The 26,934-nt window shown below is 45.3% G+C and overlaps 1 protein-coding gene across 1 annotated transcript; it reads left to right on the top strand.

The window, feature by feature from the left end:
• The first annotated feature begins 7,712 nt into the window (after positions 1 to 7,712).
• Positions 7,713 to 15,299, top strand: LOC129854215 (aspartate aminotransferase, mitochondrial-like). The gene is made up of 10 exons (XM_055921012.1): positions 7,713 to 7,913; positions 10,584 to 10,740; positions 11,452 to 11,580; positions 11,678 to 11,737; positions 11,986 to 12,147; positions 12,335 to 12,439; positions 12,664 to 12,814; positions 12,929 to 13,094; positions 13,280 to 13,430; positions 13,595 to 15,299. Exons 1-10 carry the CDS (start codon positions 7,831 to 7,833, stop codon positions 13,715 to 13,717), a joined length of 1,287 nt encoding a protein of 428 aa, XP_055776987.1. The 5' UTR covers positions 7,713 to 7,830; the 3' UTR covers positions 13,718 to 15,299.
• Positions 15,300 to 26,934: the final 11,635 nt, after the last annotated feature.

The following is a 26,934-nucleotide window of genomic DNA, read 5'->3' as shown; positions in this document are numbered from 1 at the left end:
GGTGGATTTAATCTTTTTTATAACAATGGTGATAAACGGCACTTCTCTAGTTGAAAATAAGTCACGAAAGATCACATTATTGTTTCTGCAGCTGAACGATATCTGGGATTAAAATATTTCACATCTGAAGAGCTACATGTAGTACCCCTACAATCTGGAGTGGCCCCAGCCTCTCAGGCCCCAGAGCCAGCAAATTACTCAAGGTGTGGGAACATTTCTGTTGCAATTACAGTTGAAGTCGGAAGTTTACTTACACCTTAGCCAAATACATTTAAACCCAGTTTTTCACAATTCCTGACATTTAATCCTAGTAAAAATTCCCTGTCTTAGGTCAGTTAGGGTCACCACTATATTTTAACAATGTGAAATGTCAGAATAATAGTAGAGAGAATTATATATTTCAGCTTTTATTTCTTTCATCACATTCCCAGTGGGTCAGAAGTTTACATACACTCAATAAGTATTTGGTAGCATTGCCTTTAAATTGTTTAATTTGGGTAAAACGTTTTGGGTAGCCTTCCACAAGCTTTCCACAATAAGTTGGGTGAATTTTGGCCCAACCTCCTGGCAGAGCTGGTGTAAATGAGTCAGGTTTGTAGGCCTTCTTGCTCGCACACACTTTTCCAGTTCTGCCCACACATTTTCCATAGGATTGAGGACAGGGCTTTGTGATGGCCACTCCAATAGCTTGACTTTGTTGTCCTTAAGCCATTTTGCCACAACTTTGGATGTATGCTTGGGGTCATTGTCCATTTCGAAGACCCGTTTGCGACCAAGCTTTAACTTCCTGACTGATGTCTTGAGATGTTGCTTCAATATGTCCACATAATTTCCCTTCCTCATGAAGCCCTCTATTTTGTGAAGTGCACCAGTCCCTCCTGCAGCAAAGCACCCCCAAAACATGATGCTGCCACCCCCAGGCTTCACGGTTGGGATGGTGTTCTTTGACTTGCAAGACTCCCCCTTTTTCCTCCAAACATAACGATGGTCATTATGGCCAAACAGTTATATTTTTGTTTCATCAGACCATAGGACATTTCTCCAAAAAGTACGATCTTTGTCACCATGTGCAGTTGCAAACCGTAGTCTGGCTTTTTTGTGGCGGTTTTGGAGCAGTGGCTTCTTCCTTGCTGAGCGGCCTTTCAGGTTATGTCGATATAGGACTCGTTTTACTGTGGATATAGATACTTTTGTACCTGTTTCCTCCAGCATCCTCACAAGGTCTTTAGCTGTTGTTCTGGGATTGATTTGCAGTTTTCGCACCAAAGTACGTTCATCTCTAGGAGACAGAACGCGTCTCCTTCCTGAGCGGTATGACGGCTGCGAGGTCCCATGGTGTTTATATTTGCGCACTATTGTTTGTACAGATGAACGTGGTACCTTCAGACATTTGAAAATTGCTCCCAAGGATGAACCAGACTTGTGGAGGTGTACAATTGGTTTTCTGAGGTCTTGGCTGATTTCTTTTGATTTTCCCATGATGTCAAGCAAAGAGGCACTGCGTTTGAAGGTAGGCCTTGAAATATATCCACAGGTACTCCTCCAATTGACTCTAATGATGTCAATTAGCCTATCAGAAGCTTCTAAAGCCATGACATAATTTTCTGGAATTTTCCAAGCTGTTTAAAGGCACAGTTAACTTTGTGTATGTAAACTTCTGACCTACTGGAAATTTGATACAGTGAATTATAAGTGATATAATCTGTCTGTAAACAATTGTTGGAAAAATTAGATGTCATGCACAAAGTAGATGTCCTAACTGACTTGCCAAAACTATAGTTGTTAACAACAAATTTGTGGAGTGGTTGAAAAACTAGATTTAATGACTCCAACTTAAGTGTATGTAAACTTCCGACTTCAACTGTATATTGTTTGTAGTTTTTGTGGATTCATGTTAATTTTTCCCTTCCCGTAATGGAATTTACTTTTCTTTTGTGAATTCTTATTCAGTGAGGTTTAACGGCGGTTGGCATCCATTAATGTTCCATTGTCGCCCCAAACTGAACTATAATATAGATCCATTATACTTTGTGATACAAAGTGGGAAAGGGAACCGGGAAAAATAAAATGTAAAAATATCACTACTATCATTACTCTACCAACTAACCCTATACCCATTAAAACTCATCACCTTATTCCACTATTTTAACCCTCTCTGATCCTACCCCAGGCCAACGGCCTGAGAGGACGGGACACGACCACCCAACACACACTGTAACTCTTCTGAAGTGAAATCTGATACCCTCAAGTACTTCTCTGCAGCTGCCATCACAACATCTATTTTCTGTGATTTATTTTCCATTTCTGCCGTACAGTTGATAACAGTGCTATGAGCGCTAAGAAGCCAACCTTACTGAAGCATATACAGTGCATTCAGAAAGTATTCAGACCACTTCCCTTTTTCTACATTTTGTTACGTTACAGCCTTATTCTAAAATTGATTAAATAAAAAAAAATCCTCATCAATCTCCACACAATGACAATTGAAAACAGGTTTTTAGAAATGTTTTCAAATGTATTACAAATAAAAAACAAAAAAAACGTATTTACATAAGTATTCTGACCATTTGCTATTAGACTTGAAATTGAAAGTGCATCCCTTTTCCATTGATCATCCTTGAGATGTTTCTACATTTTGAGTCCACCTGTGGTAAATTCAATTGATTGGACATGATTTGGAAAGGAACACACCTGTCTATATAAGGTTCCACAGTTGACAGTGCATGTCAGAGCAAAAACCAAGCCATGAGGTCGAAGGAATTGTCCGTAGAGCTCCGAGACAGGATTGTGTTGAGGCACAGATCGGGGGAAGGGTAGCAAAAAATGTCTGCAGCATTGAAGGTCCCCAAGAACAAAGTGGCCTCCATCATTCTTAAATGGAAGAAGTTTGGAATCACCAAGACTCTTCCGCACGGCCAAACTGAGAAATCGGGGTAGAAGGGCCTTGGTCAGAGAGGTGACCAAGAACTCAATGGTCAGTCTGCCAGAGCTCCAGAGTTCCTCTGCGATGAATGGAGAACCTTCCAGAAGACAACCATCTCTGCAGCACTCCACCAATCAGTCCTTTATGGTAGAGTGGCCAGACGGAAGCCACTCCTCAGTAAAAGACACATGACACCCTGCTTGGAGTTTGCCAAAGGCACCGAAAGGACTCTCAGACCATGAGAAACAAGATTATCTGGTCTGATGAAACCAAGATTGAACTTTTTGGCCTGAATGTCAAGTGTCATGTCTGGAAGAAACCTGGCACCATCCCTACAGTGAAGCATGGTGGTGGCAGCATCATGCTCGGGAATGTTTTTCAGTGACAGGGACTGAGAGACTATTCAGGAACGAGAGAAAGATGAACGAAGCAAAGTACAGAGGGATCCTTGATGAAAACTTGCTACAGAGTGCTCAGGACCTCAGACTGGGACAAAGGTTCACCTTCCAACAGGGCAACAACCCTAAGCACACAGCCAAGACAATGCAGGAATGGCTTCGGGACAGGTCTCAATGTCCTTGAGTGGCCCAGCCAGAGCTCAGACTTGAACCCCATCGTACATCTCTGGAGAGACCTGAATATAGCTGTGCAGTGACACTCCCCATCCAACCTGACAGAGCTTGAGAGGATCTGCATAGAAGGGGAGAAATTCCCCAAATACAGGTGTGCCAAGCTTGTAGCATCATACCCAAGAAGAATTGAGGCTGTAATTGCTGCCAAAGGTGCTTCAACAAGGTTCTGAAAACTTCTTGGAACTTCCGGTGAAATTGGGGGGCGCGCAATTCAAATAATTAATCCCAAAAATTATGGATATTAAACATCTAGGTACATACAAGTGCCTTATATCGGTTAAAAGCTTAAATTCTTGTTAATCTAACTGCATTATCCAATTTGCAATAGTCTTTACAGCAAAAGCATGCCATGCGATTGTTTGAGGACGGCGCCCCACATCAAAATATTTTTCAACCAGCACAGGCTTCGTAAAATCACAATTAGCAATTAAATATTCACTTACTTTTTGAAAATATTCCTCTGATTTGCAATCCCAAGGGTCCCAGCTACAACATGCATGGTCGTTTTGTTAGATAAAATCCTTCTTTATATCCAAAAAAGTCAGTTTAGTTGGCGTCATCGTTTTGAGTAATCCACTCGTTCAACATGCAGAGAAAGGAATCCAAAAAAGCTACCACTAAACTTTGTTAAAACAAGTCAAACTACGTTTCTATACAATCCTCAGGTACCCTAAAATGTAATTAAATTATAATATTTCATACGGAAAGAAGTATTTTCAATAGAAAAGTAAAATTAGCAAGTGTGTGTCGTCTTCGTCGCGCGAGCACAGACTGATTTCCAACTCTGACTCCCAGTACCAAAACTCAAAATTCTTCCTCGTTTGGGAAGAAACAAGCTCGAAACCTTGAACAAAGACTGTTGACATCTAGTGGAAGCCATATGAATTGCAATCTGGGAGCTGGAATTGCATAGGACCCATAGCTTCCATTGAAAGGGCATGGGCTCTCAAAAAACCAAACATTTCCGGTTGGTTTTTCTTTGGATTTTCTCCAACCATATCAATTGTGTTATAGTCCCATACATTATTTTAACATTTCTACAAACTTCAAAGTGTTTCTATCCAATGGTACTAATTATATGCATATCCTGGCTTCTGGGCCTGAGTAACAGGCAGTTTACTTTGGGAACGTCAGTCAGACAGGAAGTGGAGAAAAATAGACCCTAGCCTAAGGGTCTGAATACTTATGTAAATGTGATATTTCAGTTTTTTTATTTGTAATACATTTGCCCAAAAAATTCTACAAACCTGTTTTTGCTTTGTCATGATAGGGTATTGTGTGTAGATTGGTGATGGGAAAAAAACTAAGTAATCCATTTTAGAGTAAGGCTGTAACGTGACAAAGTGTGGAAAAAGTCAAGGGGTCTGAATACTTTCGAAAGGCACTGCATCACTCATTGGTCTATTCCTCTGTGCTGGCACAGATCTACAATTTACAGGAATCCTCTCAGAATCCCTCAGTCTTGACCCATCGTCCTCTACTTTCTTCACTGCCTCAGCATAAGACACCTTCTGCACTACTCCGACTCTAGCCACCTCAACCTGCCTCTCTCGAACCGCACACATCTGATCCCCAGCAACATGTACACCCCTAGAGTTGACCCACACTACTTTATCCACCGAAACTACACAATCCTATTTTCCATGCCCTCCTGCACACTTCCCACATCTTGGACTCTCCCATCTACACACTACTGTGACATGACCATAAACGTTGCCCCTGAAACAGCGCAGTGGTTTCTGCACAAACGCTCTAACAGGATAACTGATATTTCCTGACCTTTTTGCATAAAAAACTTGAAAGGTTGACAGTAACTTCTCTATTTTGCCACGCTTACCACTGGGTCTGCGTCGCAACAAACGGCGGGTGTCACAAATACCAGGAATCTTCAACTTCATTTGCTCCATCTCCACACTTAACACTACCCCAGAAATCACTCCTGTCAATGGTGCCCTGTTCCTAAGAGCAAAACAAAAAACAGGTATTTACCCAAGTTGCCTCGCACGGGGCGCTTGCTCCCTCGGATGAAACACAATCAAACATCACAAGTCAACTTTGGGTTTCCTTCACCGGCTCAACAGCACCCACCACCTTTTCCACCAAACCTGAAAACACCCATGGATCAGCCAAAAGACCTGGTTCCACCCTCTTCAAAAATCTCACTCCCACTGGACGAAACGTATCTTTAGCATAACCATTAATGCAGGCTCCGAGCTCCTCACAAGACCTTCTACCTCTACCATTTCACCTCCAGAGCTAGAACTGGCGTCCGGCTCACTCTGTTTAAACTTTACACCTATCTTCCTCTACATACCCTCTCCCTTGTTATTGCTAGCCTCAACAGATTCAAGCCCACCTTCTGCTCCACCCTCAGTCTTTTCAACCTCCTCTCTCTTTACCTCCAGTCCTCCTCCCTTAACCAATTACCCAACACCTTCTGAAAATATAAAACTTTTTCAAGCGAAAATCTATTTTTAGCCTCCTCGAGAGACATACTAAGCCATGTACTCCCTCCACTTCAAACACACTACTCTTCTGCCGTGGCGATTGAAAATTTTCACCCCCGTCCAGTTGGTGGGGGCATACAACACTAACGTTTGTTTGCGGACCGCCATAATACCATAGAAGAAGAAGACCTGAGCGCTTGCCCCTCACCCGGCTTTACAAGTGGAATGCACTGTTGAGTGCTACATCCTGAGGAGTACGTGCTGATTGTATGGAGATTGTGACAGCCGGTTAAATGGCATCACTTGACAAGGCAATAACAAGATGTATGTCAGGAGAAGTGCAGTATTATCATAAGGAGCGTTATACCTGGAATACAGAGGAGGAATGGCGGAAAAAAGGGAGATGGTTTGTCAAAGAAGAGGGGTAGAAAGTGTAAGCAGAGTGGGTTGAAGACAGTAGGAGAAATGGAAGTGAATGAGGGCGCAGTATTGGAGGTGGTAGGTGTGGTGAAGTTCTTGGAGCCCGAGGGTCAGGATAAAGATGAGTCTGTGACAGTAGGAGTGACGTTTTGGGAAAAAGTGGACCCTTGCTTTTTGGCTGATCCATTTGAGGTATCAGGGTAGGTGAATACAGAGTTGGGTGCTGTGGAATCGGTGAGGGTAACCAGAGTATTTTAATGATTGTATGTGTTTCTGCTGGTCAGAGGGAGCAGGCGCTCCGTGTTAAACGAATTGGGGCAAGAGATGTGAATTGTTTTGCTCTCAAGAAAAGGGTGCCATTGAAAGGAGTGATTAATGGGGTAGCGGTAAATGTGAAGCTGACCAACTGAAGGGAAAGATTCCCAGTGTATGTGATGCTCGTCGTTTGGTATGACACAGACAGGGTGGCGTGAGTGAGTCATTGTCTCTACTTTTGAGTTTTGATATTGAGTCTTTGCCCGACAAAGTGATGTTAGGATATATAACTTATCCTGTACGAGCTTTTGTGCTGACTACATTACGTTGTTACAGGTATCAAGCTTATGGGCATGTGGAAGCAGTGTGTAGGAGGGAGGTTCTAGGTGTGAGAATAGTACAGAAGGGCATGAGACAAAGGGATGTGTAGCATTGGGGAAAGTAGTGGTATGTGTTAGTTGTAAGGGTGCCCATGGGGCTGTGGAATCAGAATTGTCCCGTGCGAGAGAGGCAGGTTGAGGTTTCCAGGATTAGAGTAGTGCAGAAGTTGTCATATGCTGAGGCAGTGAAGAAAGTAGATGAAGAGGGGTCAAGGGGGAGGGATCCCGAGAGGACTGGTGTGAGTAGTAGATGTCTACCAGTACAGGGGGATAAACCATCAATAATATATGTTTCAGTAAGATTGGATTTTTGGCATTTATAGTTATGGTCATCAACTGTACTGCAGGGATAGAACGTAAGTCGCAAAAAATTGAGGTTGTGGTGGCAGCTGTAGAGAGATATTTGGGTGTGCGAGACAAGACATCAGAAGAATTACAGGGTGTGTTAAGTGGTGGTGTCCGATCCTTTCAGGCTGTTGGCCTGAAGTAGGACTAAATATATTTAAATATTGGATGGTATTTATTTATACCTTTTGTGAGTGTAGTGTTAGATGGTAAGGTATTTGTTGAATATTTGTATTTATTTTTAAGCAAATTATACGGGAGTTATACTCCAGTCTGGTAGGTGGCGGTAATGCAACATTTATTAGATGCCAATCACCGTTAAACCTCATCGAAGAAGAAAGAAGCTTGAGTGCCTCTGTTGTCCCTCCAATTTATATCCTCACTCTTTGCTTTTTCTGTCATTCTGCGCCCAGGCCACCTGCTCGACCATGGCTCTGTTGAAGTCCAGCAAGGCAATCTCCAGTATTGGGACTTTCTCCGCATCCCTGGGAGTTTTGTCTACCCGTAACAGGTAATACCAGACATGCAATCTCTGCACTGTCATGTTTGACATTGAATGAATAGCTAGCTAGCTAGCCATGCCCGCAATGACTCAAGGAGCCTAACTTCAAGTTTACTGAGTGGAGGTCCGAAGTGGTCATGCATTTACGTCTCTCATTGTGGTTTAGCTAGCTATCTACCTACCTAATATTTAAATTACATTTGATTTGGTTTGCTAGCTGAATGAAACTCGCATTCATCCATCCGCCGCCTGTCGCGACTGAAATTTCCCGTTCAAATCTTTGGCTTTAGTCAAGTCATACTTGTAGACTTCAAAGCTCAACCAGTTCACTTACAATCGAACTTGGCAAGGTTATTTTCCAGCTATGGATACTGATACTGTTATTTGGTGGCTCTGTAAAAATATTATTCATATTTCAGTGGTATGTTGTCATAGTGATCATTCAGTTCGTCCTGTGAAAGGTAAATTATTAAAGCATTTTTCAATTTTAGGGTCGCAGAGGCATTTAGCCTTTGAGATTCGACGTATTTTCTCGGTTTGATCTGCCTCGCATACCGTAGCTCATTGGTTAGGGTGTGCAGGCCCCTGGTCGCTGATTGGCCAAGTGATGTCCCGGTTTCTACGGAGATGTGACGACAGTAACCGGTGTCCTTTCGCTTTTTTCTTGGAGGACAAACTCTGCCCGCTAATAAGATACCGCTCCACATATCTGGAAAATAGGCTATGTATTCGAAAAGCATCTGCAAATACACTCTGCATCACTGTCGGTTTTTGTTAGAACACCGTGCGCCGAGTGTTACATTATTCTCATTCAAAAATAATTTCGGTCTGTATTCAAGTGCATTTTAGTCCATTAGCAGGGTACATTCAAATCTGTGACTTCACATTGGATTGACCCTCATTGGTGCTGGCATAAATAGGACTGTCAGTGTACTCCCTGGGCCTATGAAGTGTATACCAAGCATATTTATATATGCTCGACATCTCACAAGTTAAAATGTACAAAGGTTCTGTGTGTATGTAGATCGCACAAACTGCTGATAGTAGTAGCAATATGAACCAGTGGGTAGGCTGATAATATACTCAGGTTCTTCTCACTCTGATAACAGATTTGTCAGAATCAGATAACAAGTATTCATATTTGTTATCAGTTTTACTGATTTGAGGATCTGATTTTAATGTGCAGTCCCAATGTTTCTGATCAGCAGAGTGTTCAATTTTAGTCGCCTGAGATCTTTTTGTTATTGGACAATGGACGTTCTGTAAGGATGTTCTATAATGCTATATAAACAGGCTCTATGACAGGTGACTGTTCAGTGTGTTCCCTAAAACTCAAGGTGGGTGTCATGTCATCATTCTTGTCTATAGTCTTGTGTTGCGGTCTTGGCGTTGCTGCCCTTTGCGAAGCATTCGGCTCTAAGTATTGCTGTGAGTTCCAGGGTGTTTGAACACAACCGTTGAACCTGAATCTCAATGAGCTGCGGAGTATCACTGCTCAAGTCATAGTGGCTCACCACTACATTTGACATATCAAAACATTCTACTGTAGCAGTACACACTGGTGAGTAGCATCAGACACAACATGGTTTTAGAGAGTGCAATATTACAGAAGGTTCCAATAGAAATGTAGGCTGTCTAAAACAGATGTGGTTCTCTGTTGGGAGAATTGGTGTCAACTTACATTTTTTTCCCATGCAATGTTTTAAACATATCTCTAGTTCAGCCTCAGCAGGCCTATAGCCTCCAGTACAGCAGTGAGAGGAATATGTAAGATTAGAGGCCCTGCTTTCCCCTCTTTCAAAGGTCATGTGGAAGAGGTCAGGGGCAAGGTCATATGTGTGTGTGTAATTCTATTAGTTCCTGAACTGGGCCCCTGCTAATTTTCTGTTCTTTCCTCCTCATAAGACACATTCCATACAGGGGGATGGAATCGTTTTGTGTTTGAGAGCATTTGTATGTGTGAGAGCATATGTTTGCAGTGCCTGACCTTTGCATGAGCTGTTAATGTGTGTGGAAAGGGAAGTGTGAAGTATTGGATGGATAATCAGCTTGGTGGGGTCAGTGTGAAAAAAAGACCAGGCTGTAATGACCAGATCCAAAGATATGATGAATGAATTTGTTCTGAATTTCAAAGAACCAATCGTTGCCTTTGTTTCAACCACTCCCCCTGCCCTTTACAGCTGTCATTCTGGTAGTGTAGTGGCGATGGAGAGAGATGTTCATGTATTTAGTGCAGTACATCTCCTCCCTTTTAGTGACTCCCCCTAATGCCATCCAACCCGGGCCCTTCACCTCGACAGACTTTAACTGTGTGTAGTGGTGATTTTGTATTGTGTGTGTGTGTGTGTCTAGCTTTTCGCTGTGCAGGGACTGGGGGATGACCAGGCATTCACCAGGTCATAGTCCAGAGTGTTGGTCTACTGTGGGTGGGTGGTGCTACTCTCCTCTGGTTGGTTGAGGGCAACCGTTTCTTGAGCAGAGTATAGTACTGTTTACTGTTGAGTTTGTCTTTTATTTTAAGTCCAGTGTCTTGGAGAAATATAAGCCTACACTGAGTGATTTTAGAAAAAGAAACTCATCCGTTGGTGTCTACTGTGAAACAAATAAGAACACAAGTCTGCAAAATGATGTTAAATTAAGCTGCTTCTGTTTGTTTCAACCCCCTCCCCTGTGTTGCAGCTCATGGTGGGGTGGAGTGCAGATGGGCCCCCCTGACCCCATCCTGGGGGTGTCGGAGGCCTTTAAGAGGGACACCAGCCCGAAGAAGATGAACCTGGGGGTGGGGGCCTACAGGGACGACCACGGCAAACCCTTTGTGCTCGATTGTGTCCGCAAGGTAGGAATACCATGACAACCAGTGTAACTACCCAGGCTTCCACACACACACAGACAGGGACTAGATAACTATCCCAAGTTTCACCCAGCCATTCGTATTTTGAGGTTCACTCCACACAGGAAAGGTGAGTAGCTACGCCGGCTCTTATTGTTTTGTAATCCCGAGCTCAGCATTGGTGAAAGGCCAATCCTGTCACACTGCTATTAGCCCTTTTATGTAAGAACCGGATCAGTTAACAAACACATAGAAGCATGAAGACGGTGGTTTTCATGTTATTGAGCTGATTCTCACTATACAAGCTTTTATGGAGTTGCAGGCCTGTGTGTTTCTGACTGGTGCATTTCTGCCATGTCATCCTGACCTTAACTCGTATAATGTATAACCATATGGAACCTCTATTACTGTGTGGATGTGTGTTTGCATACATTTATGTATGTAAGTTTGAGGTGCAGGCTCCAGCAGACCCATGTGTTAGACATTTACAGTATTTCTGCATAGTCGTTCTGAGCTCAGCTCATACAGCCCTGCTAAACCCCAGCTGTGTGTGTTACGCTATCTTTGATTTGGCAGGGCTTTGGATCAGTCAAGAAGTGGATGCTGAGGAAATGTCATCATTAAAAACCTTTCTACTTCCCCTCACACTCACTATTTCTCTACCATCCCTCTACCATCCGACTCACTCACTCACTCACACTCTCTCTCTCTCTCTAGGCAGAGGCTCTGATTTCTTCCAAGCAGTTGGATAAGGAGTATCTGGCCATTGGTGGTCTGGGGGACTTCACCAAGTCCTGCGCTCAGCTAGCCCTGGGGGCTGACAGCGAGGTCCTCAAGAGTGGCAGGGTGAGTGGATGCGTGGGTGGTAGCTTGGAAGCACATTTGCTGTCGGTGTGTTAAGTGAATGATAGAAATGCTATTAACATCTCTCTCCTCTCTTCAGAACATCACTGTCCAGACCATTTCAGGAACTGGCTCTCTGTGCATTGGAGCCAACTTCCTGGTAAAGACCTGCCTCTTAACAGCTAAACAGGAAGAGAATGAATGCACCTACACTACCACGGTTCCATTTGGGCCCATAGCCCCCTAGAACAGTGCACCAGCCTATCATACCCTGAAATGACTGCGTTCTCTATAATATATATATACATTACAAATGATTGTGTTCTATAAAACAATACTATCTTCATACCGGTAGTACTGCGGAGTGTGTATGGTGTCGGTCAGTTAATTCATTATATTTTTCTCTAGTCTCGCTTCCACAGTGCGTCCCGTGACGTGTACCTGCCCAAGCCCTCCTGGGGGAACCACACACCCATCTTCAGAGATGCTGGCATGCAGCTGAAAGCCTACCGCTACTACGACCCCTCCACCTGCGGCTTCGACTTCAACGGGGCGCTCGACGACATCTCTGTGAGAGAGGGATGGGAAAGGGGGGGGTTGTATGATTCCACACTGACATGGAGGACCATTACCATGTCTTCTGAGATCTGTCTTTATATTGTTATGTTGACTTAATAAGGTTACGGTGTGGGGGTCTATTTCCGTCATGAGAATCTGATTTGAATGTTAGTGTAACACTATTTTCCCTCTGATACAGAAAATGCCAGAGAAGAGTGTGATCATGCTGCATGCCTGTGCCCATAACCCCACCGGTGTGGACCCCAAGCCTGAGCAGTGGAAGGAGATCGCTGACCTGGTGAAGGTGAGTGTGCTTACCATAGATATGAAAGACCTCAATGGTGATTTCTCTGTAAATGCCCTAACTAGCTAAAGTCTCTGTCACTATTGGGACTCTACTGCTGAAGAGCTTTACTGCCCAGTGCCTACAAGTGTTTTGTGTGAAGACTGACATCTTTACTATGCCTGACAACTATTTACACACACGGTCCTAATAATAACTCCTCCCCTGTTCTGTTGTTCCTTCAGAAAAGGGACCTGTTGGTGTTCTTTGACATGGCCTACCAGGGCTTTGCCAGTGGAGATATTGATCGTGATGCCTGGGCTGTTCGTCACTTCATCGAGCAGGGCCACAAAATTGTCCTGTCTCAGTCTTTCGCTAAGAACATGGGCCTCTACGGTCGGTCTCATTATACACACACACAAAATCTCACTCACAAACTATGGTATTGACATAGGAGAATGGGGAAAAACTCCCACCGGTGTGGTATCTTACCTGTCTGTGTGTTGACAGGTGAGCGAGTGGGAGGGTTCACTGTGGTGTGTAACGATGCCGAGGAAGCTAAGAGGGTGGAGTCTCAGCTGAAGATTCTGATCCGGCCAATGTACTCCAACCCTCCAATGAATGGAGCCAGAATCGCTGCCACTATTCTCAACACACCAGACCTTTATAAAATCTGGTAAGTGTACATACACACACACGACCCCAAAAATGTTGTTTGCCCATTTCACTGATCCTGTGATTTCGTAATCTAGCTGACTGCCTAGGAAGGTATCGGAGTTCTCTTTGGAGTGGTCTCCTGTCTCTACACACAACTTACATTCTGTTTCCTCATCAACCCCCCTGATTAACCTCTCTACACAGGTTGGAGGAGGTCCACGGCATGGCCAACCGCATCATCAAGATGAGGGAGCAGCTGGCGGCCAACCTGAAGAACGAGGGCTCCACTCACAACTGGCAGCATGTCATCGACCAAATCGGCATGTTCTGCTTCACAGGCCTCAAGCCTGAACAGGTACACACACAAACGACCACACCCACTCTTTATATCCACACCTGTACCATACAACCTTATAAGACATTATTATATTCATATTGGTCATATTCATCAGTTGGAATTAAGTTCTAGTATAATGATAAATTGCGTTGACTCCAGGTGTTTGTGTGTGTCTACCCCAGGTTGAGCGTCTGACTAAGGAGTTTTCAGTGTACATGACCAAGGATGGTAGAATCTCCATGGCAGGCGTCACTTCCAGCAATGTGGGATACCTAGCGCATGGAATCCACGCCGTCACTAAGTAAAAAGGAGAATGCTGGGAGAAATAGCGGGGCACGGGGGTGCTGGACACAATCTAAATTAAAATAACACCCTGAAAAATAGCATTTTTTTGTCATTTTACTCTCCCTGCCCTCTCCACCCACCCCTTACAGAGGAGCTGGACATTCTTAAAGACTGTCAATTGTTCATCGTCAAGTTCAACTTTGACCTCAACCCTCCTCGCGGTAAGGAGGCCACCATGTCAAAGGTTGTTTAGTGATGGTCCAATGATCTGCCCTACATTTGACTAATGTCTGATGTCTCTCTTCTACTCTTATTTATTGTATGTCAAAGGTTAATATTAATTAACTTAATAAATGGCTTAATAATGACAGGTTAATATTTTCTTTTAAACCTGCTCTGCCTGCTGTGGTCCAAATTACTGTTAGGCTACAGATGAGTTTACCAACACTTAGGCTCTGTTGTGTGTGTGAGAATTGTGAACTCTTGTCTGTCATTGCATATTTCTGTAGGATGTGAAAGTTCAACTTTTCCTCTACACCAGTAGAGTAGCAGAAAACTCAGCATTTCCAGATAACAATTAGTTATAAGATTGTCTGGCACTACCTTTAGATGAGATACAGTCATTGATATTTTAATATGCTTTAGAAGTGGACAATAATGTATGATCATTCAGTCCTTTCACTCATCCTCTGTCTCTTGCATTTCCACTTGCATAATCTTGTCTTTGATACTCACTATAAATAATTATATTACTGTACAAGTTTTGTGCTTTTTGCACTAAGAGCAGGGTCTACTGTGGGGGTGGTCTTTCTTCTAAGTGTTGATGAGTGAGCAGTCAGCCAGCCAGTCTTAAATGCCCACTGAATGTTCCTCTCACCCCCCAAACAATGGTTTGAAGTTTTAAAGGTGCAATATACAGAAATCGCTCTGCCATTTCCTGGTTGCTAAAATTCTAATAGTTTGCCTAATTTCAGTTTGACAAGTAATGTGTAGAGAATCATTGTACCATCTAAACCGCTGTGGAATATATCTTCAATAACCGAAAGTGTTGTATTTTCAGCTGTTCAAAGCTGGTGTACAAAACTGAAAGTAAGATGCAAAAAATGAAACTTAATGGTAAGCAGAGACGGCGCACAGAACAGATCTACTGCTTCTTAGACTTGGTTTCAATGACAATGACTGATCTATAACTAAACAATTCCATTTGAATTTGGTCCAAAAAGTTAAATTGCAGCTTTAAAAGGATAGACTCTCCTATGATGGTGCTCTTGTATTTCCACAAGAAAAGGCATTTTACAAGTGTTATTTAGATCACTGGGAGACTCCTATCCCCTCCGTTTCAGAACTAAGAGGTTATAGAACTTCTATTAATATATGGATAGACACTGTTTTGCTCCAATGATCAGCCTTTGAACATTTTCTCTGTGTGTGTCTTTCTGATTGTAACAAGACAGATTGTGCAGGGAAATTCACCTTTCTGCTGTCTACTCATGAAGATTAAGCTGCTCTGTCACCATTTTCGGGTTAGCGCAAAATAATAAAACAATATGGAGCATCGGTCAGGTCTTTCTCTGAACAATTAAAAAAATATCTATCATTGAAGTAACTGAGCTTATTTTGTATTTCTTTCTAACAAGAATATTGTCAAACCAAATGTAAGAAACTGAACTGATACCGTTGGACTATGGCAATGGTACCCAACCTTTTTCAGTTACTGTACCGCCAACTGAATTTTGCTCTGGCCGGAGTACCCCTGAAATAACCCTCATGCATTTTACCAGTAGGCTGGTGGTCTCATGAATCTTCTCAAGTACCCCCTGTGGATAGACCAAGTACCCCTGGTTGGGAACCAGTGTAGGACATGATTTTGCTACGAAAATCATTGGTTTTATTAAACACAAAATACTCTCGTTTTATGAAGATGTATCTGCAGTACACAGGAGGTTGGTGGCAAATTAATTGGGGAGGGCAGACTCGTGATAATGGCTGGAGTGGAATGGTATCAAATACATCAAACATACAGTTGAAGTTAGAAGTTTACATGCACTTAGATTGGAGTCATTAAAACTTGTTTTTCAACCACTCCACAAATGTCTTGTTAACAAACTATAGTTTTGGCAAGTCAGTTAGGACATCTACTTTGTGCATGACACAAGTAATTTTTCCAACAATTGTTTACAGACAGATTATTTCACTTATAATTCACTGTATCACAATTCCAGTGGGTAAGAAGTTTACATACACAAAGTTGACTGTGCCTTTAAACAGCTTGGAAAAGTCCAGAAAATGATGTCATGGCTTTAGAAGCTTCTGATAGGTTAATTGACATCATTTGAATCAATCGGAGGTTTACCTGTGGATGTATTTCAAGGCCTACCTTCAAACCCAGTGCCTCTTTGCTTGACATCATGGGAAAATCAAAAGAAATCAGCCAAGACCTTTAGGAAAAACAATTGTAGACCTCCACAAGTCTGGTTCATCCTTGGGAGCAATTTCCAAACGCCTGAAGGTACCACGTTCATCTGTACAAACAATAGTATGCAAGTATAAACAACATGGGACCACACAGCCATCATACCGCTCAAAAAGGAGACGCGTTCTGTCTCCTAGAGATGAACATACTTTGGTGCGAAAAGTGCAAATCAATCCAAGAACAACAGCAAAGGACCTTGTGACGATGCTGGAGGAAACAGGTACAAAAGTATCTATATCCACAGTAAAATGAGTCCTATATTGACATAACCTGAAAGGCCGCTCAGCAAGGAAGAAGCCACTGCTCCAAAACCGCCATAAAAAAGCCAGACTACGGTTTGCAACTGCACATGGGGCAAAGATTGTACTTTTTGGAGAAATGTTCTCTGGTCTGATGAAACAAAAATAGAACTGTTTGGCCATAATGACCATCGTTATGTTTGGAGGAAAAGGAGGAGGCTTGCAAGCCGAAGAACACCATCCCAACCGTGAAGCCTGGGGGTGGCAGCATCATGTTGTGCGGGTGCTTTGCTGCAGGAGGGACTGGTGCACTTCACAAAATAGATGGCATCATGAGGCAATCCTAAAGAACATTTGTGGGCAGAACTGAAAAAGCGTGTGCGAGCAAGGAGGCCTACAAACCTGACTCAGTACACCAGCTCTGTCAGGAGGAATGGGTTGAAATTCACCCAACTTGTTGTGGGAAGCTTGTGAAAGGCTACCCAAAACGTTTGACCCAAGTGTTTCAGTATGATATGTTGGATAAAGGAATAAAGACAGACACCAATGTCTAGTTCAATAGCCTTGTTCATGCATTGTACAAATTCCTACACGCGAAGTCCGGGGAACAGTCCGGGTAGTCGAATACCTATCAACTAGACTCCGTAACATCATCATTTTCAATAGAAAGTGCAAACATAACGGCATAACATTAAGTTCTTAACAGTCAAGTCATAACAATTGAAAAAGCATGACATTTTCTTTTTATTTCAGTTGTCATCTTCCTTTTCTTTTTTTTCTTTTTTTATTAAAAGAGAACAAGTTAACCAACCATGCTATTTTGTTTGTTTTTTCGCATTGGCCGTAACTTGTTTTGAACATAATGTTGCTGCTACCATCTCTTATGACCGAAAAGAGCTTCTGAACATTAGAACAGGGATTACTTGCCTCAAATTGGGTGAGGAGTTCTTCAATGAGTCGGACGCGAGGAATATACTACAGACACCCTACCAGGCCAAGATCCCCGTATATTCGCTGGAAAAGGAAATGTAGGTTTCGCGGAAAGAGATCAGGATGCATTGTGAGGATCAGGCGATGACTGGATAATCTGCCCTTGCCTTCTGTTCTGCTAGCTAACGTTCAATTGCTGGAAAATAAATGTGACGAACTGAAGCACGTATATCCTTCCAACAGGACATTATAAACTGTAATATCTTATGTTTCACCGAGTCGTGGCTGAATGACGACATTAGGAACATACAGCTGGCGAGTTATCTTCTTACGGCTAGGGGTTCCGCTAGCTTAACTTCTTGTTAATCTACCCATCGTGTCTGATTTCAAAAAGGCTTTACAGCGAAAGCACACCATATGATTATGTTAGGTTAGAGCCTAGTCACAAAAACACATACAGCCATTTTCCAGCCAAAGAGAGGAGTCACATAAAGCAGAAATAGAGATAAAATGAATCACTAACCTTTGATGATATTCATCAGATTGCACTCATAGGACTTCATGTTACACAATACATTTATGTTTTGTTCGATAAAGTTCATATTTATATCCAAAAATCTCAGTTTACATTGGTGCGTTATGGTCAGTAATGTTGTGCCTCGAAAACATCCGGCGAATTTTCAGAGAGCCACATCAATTTACAGAAATACTCATCATAATCTTTGATAAAAGATACAACTGTTATGCACAGAATAAAAATTTTACGGAAAAAGCACACCATGCAATAATCTGAGTACGGCGCTCAGACACACAAATAAGCCATACAGGTACCCGCCATGTTGTGGAGTTAACAGAAGTCAGAAATAGCATTATAAATATTTACTTACCTTTGATGATCTTCATCAGAATGCACTCCCAGGAATCCCAGTTCCACAACAACTGTTTGTTTTGTTCGATAGTCCATCATTTATGTCCAAATACCTCCTTTTTGTTCGCACGTTCAGTTCACAATCCAAACTCACGAGGCGCGGGCAAGTCCAGGCGAAAGTTCAGATGAAAAGTCCAAAAAGTTATATAACAGTTCATAGAAGCATGTCAAACGATGTATAGAATACATTTTTAGGATGTTTTTTCAATACTGTTTCAACCGGAGAATTCCTTTGTCTTTAGAAATGCAATGGAACGCAGGTCGCTCTCACGGCCATGCACGTGACCAGTTCATGGCACTCTGCCAGACATCTGGTTGAAACAGCTCTCATGCTCTCCTCCTTCACAGTAGAAGCCTCAAACAAGGTTCTAAAGACTGTTGACATCTAGTGGAAGCCTTAGGAAGTGCAATATGACATTGAAAGATTAGTGGAATCTGTGTGGGTAGCTGTACAGGTAGGATGACTGACAGTGAAGGTGAACAGTTGGTCACGTGTCAGGTGACAGAGGAATGGATGAGACTGAGGCAGGAATTCCTTTAACCATAAAGTGGTATATTTACTGAGTAGTGTGGATTCATGGACGCACAGAACTTCTGGAGCAGACGGAGTTAAGGAAGAGAAAGCAGCGAGGTCAGGCGATGGCGTTTTCCTCCTTTTATGGGGATGAGATCTGTCGGTCATTGCCGCCTGACCTAATTAAAGCGCCCCTGGCCCAGCTGAGTAAGTGGCCATGAATTAAAGGATTATTCCACCAACTCCATGGGCCTTTTCTACAGCCACCCTGGAAATTTGTTAAATTCCACACTCCTCAAAAAGGCTCATTGCTCCCCGTCCTCCGTCGTCTCATGGGGAGGAATTAGTCTAGCAACTGACCGGATATATGTCCGGTTCTTTACCTGGATCTCCACTGATCTAATGCGACCATCGGTCCCAGGCATGGTCTTAGTGATACGTCCCACCGGCCAGGAGGCTCGAGGAAGTTGAGAGTCCACCATCATTACTACTTGGCAAGTTTCCAGGCTGGCCATTTCTCTCCGCCATTTCCCTCTGTGCTGTAGGCTTGGTAGGTAATCCCGACTGAATCGGGCCCAGAAATGGTCAGCCAAGATCTGGCTGTGTCGCCAGCGACGTCTGCCAGGATCTTGTACGGTTTCCCCCGTCGGGAGATAAACCGCCGTAGGGCCATGAGGAAGGCTTCAGTATCCAAACTCTCCAGTAGGTCCAGGTGGACACACCTAGTTGTCAAACACTTGAATAGAATGCCCCAGCGCTTTTCCACTCGATGACCTAGCTTGATTGTCAAGGGGCCAAAGCAATCTACTCCTGTTGACCAGAAGGATGGTTTGAGGAGGCGCAAGCGAGCAGGGGGTAATTCTGCCATTTTGGGCACAAGAGCCTACTCTAGGACTGAGATGGAGCTGCATACCGGATACCCTTGGGTACAAGCACCGCTCAGCCCTGAGTACCGAAACCCCCACTCTGCGCACCATCTATCGGACCCTGGCCAGTCAATACGATCCCCTTGGGTATATCCTGCCATACACAACCCGGGCCAAAGTCTTAGTCCAGGACCTGTGGCAGACCAAGAGCGCAGGCCGGCGCGGGCCGGAGCCACATCTCTGACATTCTACGCAGGCGTATTGGTGCTTATGAATGGCTCCTCGTCCTCCAAGTATCCAGTACTTCCGCATCTCCTTCCTACATCTCCCCATAGACCCTCTCTGGCCCTGGGTGGAGAAGCCTCTCATCATAACTCTTGATGAGGAGCCTGGTAAGAGGGTGTCTGGAGTCAATGATAATTGGGTGGATTGCATCGGGGTCCAAAATTTCTGCTTGGCGCAGCTTCCCTCCGACTCTGATCACTCCAAGGATTTGATCATATTCTGGGGCGAGAGAGAGGACGACTCTCCTTAGCAACTTCCCTACCGGCTTTCAGAGCTTTTAGCTCCTCAGGGAAGCTAACTGCTTGTGCATGCTGGAGGAGTAGTGCTCTCTGCTGCGAGGGAGGTGGGTATAGAAGCCACCCCACCTGAGGTCTGGTTTGTGGCGGCGATCAGATCCGGCAGTGTTTGGGATTGTGCTAGGTCAGGGAGAGCTGTTGTTGGTTCCGTAGAGATGCTGTAGCATTGGGCGGACTTCCTTAACTCATGAGCTTCAGTTGGTTACGGAGGGGCCGCACGCCTGTGGGCTGTCGGCCACTCGTTCTCTGGTTGGGACAAGAATGGTGGTCCCAAGCTCCAGCGATGGGGTTGAGCCAGTTCCTTAAGGGTTTTACCGCGAGTAACGTCATCAGCAGGATTATTTATGCTATCAACATACCTCCAGTCCTGGACTTCTGTTAGGTCTTGGATTTCCGCAATGCGAGTTCCGATGAACACCTTATACCTGCAGGACTCCGATGTGAGCCAGGGCAATACAGTGGTTGAATCACTCCAGTAGATGACCAAGGTGAGCAAGGTGAGCTCGGCTCGCAAGGTAGAGGCCAACTGGGCTCCGGAAAGGGCAGCACTGAGTTCCAGCCTAGGCATTGACAACTGCTTCTTGGGTGCGACCCTGGACCTGGCCATGACAAAGGAGACATGGGTGTGGCCTGCTTTATCCTCCACTCTTAGATAGGAAACCGCCCCATGAGCTCGCTCTGAAGCGTCACAGAACACATGCAGTTCCAGGCATGATCCCAGTTGTTCAGCACAGGGTGGTACATAACATCTTGGCAGTTGGACTTCAGAGAGCTCCGATAACTCTGTTTTCCAACAGATCCATCGTTCCACTAGGTTAGCCGGGTGGATCGGTTCATCCCAGTCCCTCTTGGTCTGCCACAGGTCCTGGACTAAGACTTTGGCCCGGGTTGTGTATGGCAGGATATACCCAAGGGGATCGTATTGACTGCCCAGGGTCCGATAGATGGTGCGCAGAGTGGGGGTTTCGGTACTCAGGGCTGACCGGTGCTTGTACCCAAGGGTATCCGGTATGCAGCTCCATCTCAGTCCTAGAGTGGCCTCTTGTGGGTTAGTGCCAGACTGCGATAGCCATAGTTCACTGCTACTGGACCTGGCTTGTGGCGGGAGGTGCTGGATAACCTCCGCTCTGTTACTCGCCCACTGTCGGACCTCAAATCCCCCTTTGGACAGGAGATTCCGTACTTTATCAAGGAGTGCTTTCGCTTCAGCTGTGGATGGGATGCTCTGTAAGCAGTTATCCACATAGAAGGCATTTTCCACTGAATCCCATACTTCTGGGTCACTGTCTGGGTGCTCCCGTGCGTGTCTCTGCAGAGCATATATGGCACAGCAAGGACTGCAGGTGGTGCCAAATGGGAGTACTTGCCATTCATAGATGGTGGGCTCTGCGTCTAGTTCCATATCTCGCCATATGAACCGGAGCAGTGTGGTGTCGGAAGGCAGTAGACGAATCTGATGAAACATGGCTTTGATGTCTCCACTGATCGCTGAGTGCTGCCGGAACCGGAGAAGGACACCGAGCAAGGAATGACCTAAGGTTGGTCCGGGGAGTAGACAGTCATTCAGGCTTTGACCAGCAGCTTGGAATGAACAGTTGAAGACAAGTCGGTACTTCCCACCGTGTTGCTGGATAACATGGCGAGGGAGATACCAGGATTCGCTGAGTGGGTTTCCCTCTTCATGAGCGGTCACTTTTGTGACATAGCTTGCCTTCACAAGGTTGTGAATCTCTCGGTTATGAACTTCAGCAAGCTCAGGATTCTTCACCAGGCGTCGCTCAGTTCCACGCAGTAGTGGGAGTACAGCCCGTGTTGTGGTTGCCAGAGGAGGATGGTTGGGCACCCGTAGCAGTGGGGTCGCGTACCTCTGAACGCCATCCAGTTCAGTGGTGGTGGTGCGCTTCTCCAGGAGATCTATTGCATAGGAGTCATGTTTCGAGCGGGTGACCTCCTGTAGCTTCCGGTTGGAGAAGGTGTCCATCTTCCAGAGTATCTCTACATTCCGAAGGAGGTCAGTGGCTGCACAGGGGGATGGAGTTGGATTGCTTCTGGTGAAGAGGACTTGCTGTGACTGTACAGCTTGGGTGGAGAGAAGTAGATGGGCTGGACCTTGCACAGCCCAACCCAAGGATGTATGGACAGCAATGGGCCCTCCTTCTGGTCCAGCTCGTATAGGCTCAGTTGAGGTGACGAGATGTGGGTGGTCTGACCCAATCAGGATAAGTGTCGCTACTCTGGCCAGGTTAGGAAGAGGCAATCCTCGTAGATGAGGATATTGTTTCTGTAGAACACTTACCGGGCAGGAGTGCTCTGCGAGATTCAAGCCATCTGCCTTGAAGGCATTGGTGATGTTATAGGCCACATCCCTGTTTCCTGAAGGTGAAATGCTAAAGGTCACAGCAGAGCCTTTCATTTGGATAACATCATGTCGCACCATTCTGAGATTAAGGGTCTCGGGGGTCCCCTCCAGGTTAAGCTGACGGGTGGCCGCCGTGAGAATGATTGTTCTTTCTGACCCATCATCTAGAACGGCGAATGTATCAATGCTTCTCCCTTCACTTTGCAGAGTGACCATGACCACCTTCAACATGACCCTTGGAGACCGGTTATGCTGATCGAGGTACAGCTCCTTTGCAGCTCCTACCATGAGCATACTCTGCTCCTTCTGTGCTTGGGGAATTACATCATGCAACACTGTGAGATGAATTTCCTTACAGCGATTGCAGGGTTTCCTCAATGTGCAGGTCTCCGCCTTATGGCTACGGGCACACTTGTAGCATCGCTCGCCTGAAGTGATCCAGGCCTTCAATTGAGGTTGAGTGAGCTTTTTTACCTTGGGGCATGAGCCAAGGAAGTGCCCCTTACTATTGCAATATGGGCAGTAAGGCTGGAACTTGATTTTCCTGCTCTTGAGAGGGGTCTTCTTCCCGGGTTCCTCCCCGGCTTCACTATTTAAGTACATGGTAGTGGTATTTGGCCTTTTCTGTCCCTCCTGGCGTTCAAACTCCTTCCTTCCCCCGGTGGCTATGGCTGAGATTGTGGCCTGGTGAGCGATGCTCTTCGCCTTTGCCTTCACCTCCAACCATGCGGCCAGGTCTCTGAGAGCATAAGTGCTTCTCGAGCCCTCTTTCAGGATGCCCTTGTTCAAACAATGTTCAATGAAACTGTCTCTGAGGTACACTGGAAGTTTGCTAAGAAGCCTGTCCACGTGGGAGCCACATTTCCTCTCGTTCCCGTCTTCTCCTTCAACGGATTGGAGCATCGAGGTCAGGGATTGGACAGCCAGGGAGAACTCTTGGAAGGCAGCATGGTCTCCCATTTTAATTGGAGATGTGTTCAGGATGTTGTTTAGTTCATTCTGGACTAGCTGGCGTGGCTCACCATATCTCGCCTTCAGGGCCTGGAGAGCGGCAGTGTATGGTGTTGCGGAGTGCATAAAGGATTGGGCCAGCTGGTATGCACTGGGAAACCGCAAATGATCCATTAGTACTTGGTATTTGTAGCGTTCTGACAGATGACTGTGAATCCCCAGTAGGCTCTCCAATGCCATTTCCAAAAGGACAAATTCACTCTCCTTTCCGCTCTCAAAGTATGGCAGTTTGGGTCTGGGAATTCCATAGGCTGAGGTTACTACAAGTTTCATAATGTTGGCTCCCTCTTCTGGTTGCATGAAGGATAAACCCGGGACTTCTGATGAGCCTACTGTGGCCTCAATGGGCCGGTCCCCTACTGTCCCAGACCCTCCATTGGTGGCAGCCGGAATTGGGTGAGAGCCCTCCCACCTGATGTTTGAGGACTGGCCTGGCCCTGGACGAGAGGAATGATTTGCCGTGGTTGGTAATTGGCAGAAAGGCGAAGGAGTGATGCTTTGTACAGATGGAGGAATGCTAACTTGTGTCACTGGCACAGACGGCGTTGGTGGAGCGGCCTGTCCACCGTGCTCCGTGTTGGCTGTTGACCCCGGAGCCTCCGGGAACTGTGTGCCATGCTGTACCAGAGGGGCAGATTGGGAAAGAAAGGCAGACAGGTCAGGTCCATGTGGAGGGATGGTCAGGTCTACTCCCTGTTCGTTACTCTCCAGGAAGGATGAGACCATCCGTGCCTCCTCCAATTCCCTTCTGGCTTGACGGTGCCGTCGCTGCTGTGCCAGGTCCTTGGCAATGAATTCCCGTTCCTGTAGAGCTCTACGGGCCTGCACATCCAATAGGTGACATTGTTCGTCAGCCTGTCGTTCCTCCTCAATCTGACGCTCAATTTCCTCCAAAGCTAATAGTTTCATCCTCTCTTGTAGGACAGCGGTCTGTGAATCGCTGAGGGCTAGTGAATGGCGGCTGCCATGGCCACTTCCAAAGGGGTATCCACTGGTCGAACTACCACTCCGTCTAGAGTGCCTCGATGATTTCCCATTAGTTAAGGGGTGACCGGAGCCTGCCTCAGGAAGCTGGTCAACCTGTGCTGTGGGAGTCACCTCCATGGGTTCTTCCTGTAGACCACTTTCCTGCTCCAAAGCAGTTTCCCGTTCTTGGCTCAGAGGGGATGGTTGATTGCTGAAACGTACAGTTGATCCATCACCACTTTGAGCTCGGGTGGGCTTGCCCTTTGATGTCGGAAACTCGACCACATAATCCTTAAGATAACCAGGTGCTTGCCTGGTTCTTCTGGTGCTGCTGGTGGTTGAGGATGAAGCCTTTGTTGCTTTAGGCTTAGCTCCTGGATATTTCCTTTGTTCCAAGACCGTTCCCTCAGCTGCTCTCCTCTCATCTTCCTTCCAGTGGAGACAATTCTTCCCTCTCCTCCTCACCCATGCTTTGTTGCGAAATAGGAAGTCAATTCTAGATTTAACTTTGGATTGGAGATGTTTGATGTGAGTCTGGAAGGAGAGTTTACAGTCTAACCAGACACCTAGGTATTTGTAGTTGTCCACATATTCTAAGTCAGAACCGTCCAGAGTAGTGATGCTGGACGGGCGGGCAGGTGCAGGCAGCGATCGGTTGAAGAGCATGCATTTAGTTTTACTTGTATTTAAGAGCAGTTGGAGGCCACGCAAGGAGAGTTATATGGCATTGAAGCTCGTCTGGAGGGTTGTTAACACAGTCTCCAAAGAAGGGCCAGAGGTATACAGAATGGTGTCGTCTGCGTAGAGGTGGATCAGAGACTCACCAGCAGCAAGAGCGACATCATTGATGTATACAGAGAAGAGAGTCGGCCCAGGAATTGAACACTGTGGCACCCCCATAGAGACTGTCAGAGACCCGGACAACAGGCCCTTCGATTTGACACACTGAACTCCATCAGAGAAGTAGTTGGTGAACCAGGCGAGGCAATCATTTGAGAAACCAAGGCTATCGAGTCTGTCGATGAGGATGTGGTGATTTACAGAGTCGAAAGCATTGGCCAGGTCAATGAATACGGCTGCACAGTATTGTTTCTTGTCGATGGCGGTTAAGATATCGTTTAAGACCTTGAGCGTGGCTGAGGTGCACCCATGACCAGCTCTGAAACCAGATTGCATAGCGGAGAAGGTGCGGTGGGATTCGAAATGGTTGGTAATCTGTTTGTTGACTTGGCTTTCGAAGACCTTAGAAAGGCAGGGTAGGATAGATATAGGTCTGTAACAGTTTGGGTCAAGAGTGTCTCCCCCCCTTTGAAGAGGGAGATGACCGCAGCTGCTTTCCAATCTTTGGGAATCTCAGACGACACGAAAGAGAGGTTGAACAGGCTAGTAATAGGGGTTGCAACAATTTCGGCAGATAATTTTAGAAAGAAAGGGCCCAAATTGTCTAGCCCGGCTGATTTGTAGGGGTCCAGATTTTGCAGCTCTTTCAGAACATCAGCTGACTGGATTTGGGAGAAGGAGAAATGGGGAAGGCTTGGGCGAGTTGCTGTGGGGGGTGCAGTGCTGTTGACCGGGGTAGGGGTAGCCAGGTGGAAAGCATGGCTAGCCATAGAAAAATGCTTATTTAAATTCTCAATTATAGTGGATTTATCTGTGGTGACAGAGTTTCCTATCCTCAGTGCAGTTGGCAGCTGGGAGGAGGTGTTCTTATTCTCCATGGACTTTACAGTTTCCCAGAACTTTTTTGAGTTTGTGTTGCAGGAAGCAAATGTCTGCTTGAAAAAGCTAGCCTTGGCTTTCCTAACTGCCTGTGTATATTGGTTTCTAACTTCCCTGAAAAGTTGCATATCACGGGGGCTGTTCGATGCTAATGCAGAGGATGTTTTTGTGTTGGTTAAGGGCAGTCAGGTCTGGAGAGAACCAAGGGCTATATCTGTTCCTGGTTCTAAATTTATTGAATGGGGCATACTTATTTAAGATGGTGAGGAAGGCATTTAAAAAAAATAACCAGGCAACCTCTACTGGCGTAATGAGGTCAATATCCTTCCAGGATACCCGGGCCAGGTCGATTAGAAAGGCCTGCTCCCTGAAGTGTTTCAGGAAGCGTTTGACAGTGATGAGTGGAGGTTATTTGACCGCTGACCCATTACGGATGCAGGCAATGAGGCAGTGATCGCTGAGATCTTGGTTGAAAACAGCAGAGGTGTATTTAGAGGGCAAGTTGGGTAGGATAATATCTATGAGGGTGCCCGTGTTTACGGCTTTGGGGTGGTACCTGGTAGGTTCATTGATAATTTGTGTGAGATTGAGGGCATCAAGCTTAGATTGTAGGATGGCTGGGGTGTTAATCATGTCCCAGTTTAAGTCACC

This window comes from Salvelinus fontinalis, chromosome 4 (assembly GCF_029448725.1).
Source record: "Salvelinus fontinalis isolate EN_2023a chromosome 4, ASM2944872v1, whole genome shotgun sequence".
NCBI classification, from domain to species: Eukaryota; Metazoa; Chordata; class Actinopteri; order Salmoniformes; family Salmonidae; genus Salvelinus; species Salvelinus fontinalis.
This window is presented reverse-complemented; position numbering and strand designations above follow the sequence as displayed.

Coding starts and splice junctions, on each gene's coding strand:
- LOC129854215 (XM_055921012.1), top strand. CDS start 7,831: ATGGCTCTGTTGAAGTCCAGCAAGGCAATCTCCAGTATTGGGACTTTC. Junction 12,815..12,928: donor TAAGAACATGGGCCTCTACG/GTCGGTCTCATT, acceptor GTGTGTTGACAG/GTGAGCGAGTGGGAGGGTTC. Junction 13,095..13,279: donor CCAGACCTTTATAAAATCTG/GTAAGTGTACAT, acceptor CTCTCTACACAG/GTTGGAGGAGGTCCACGGCA.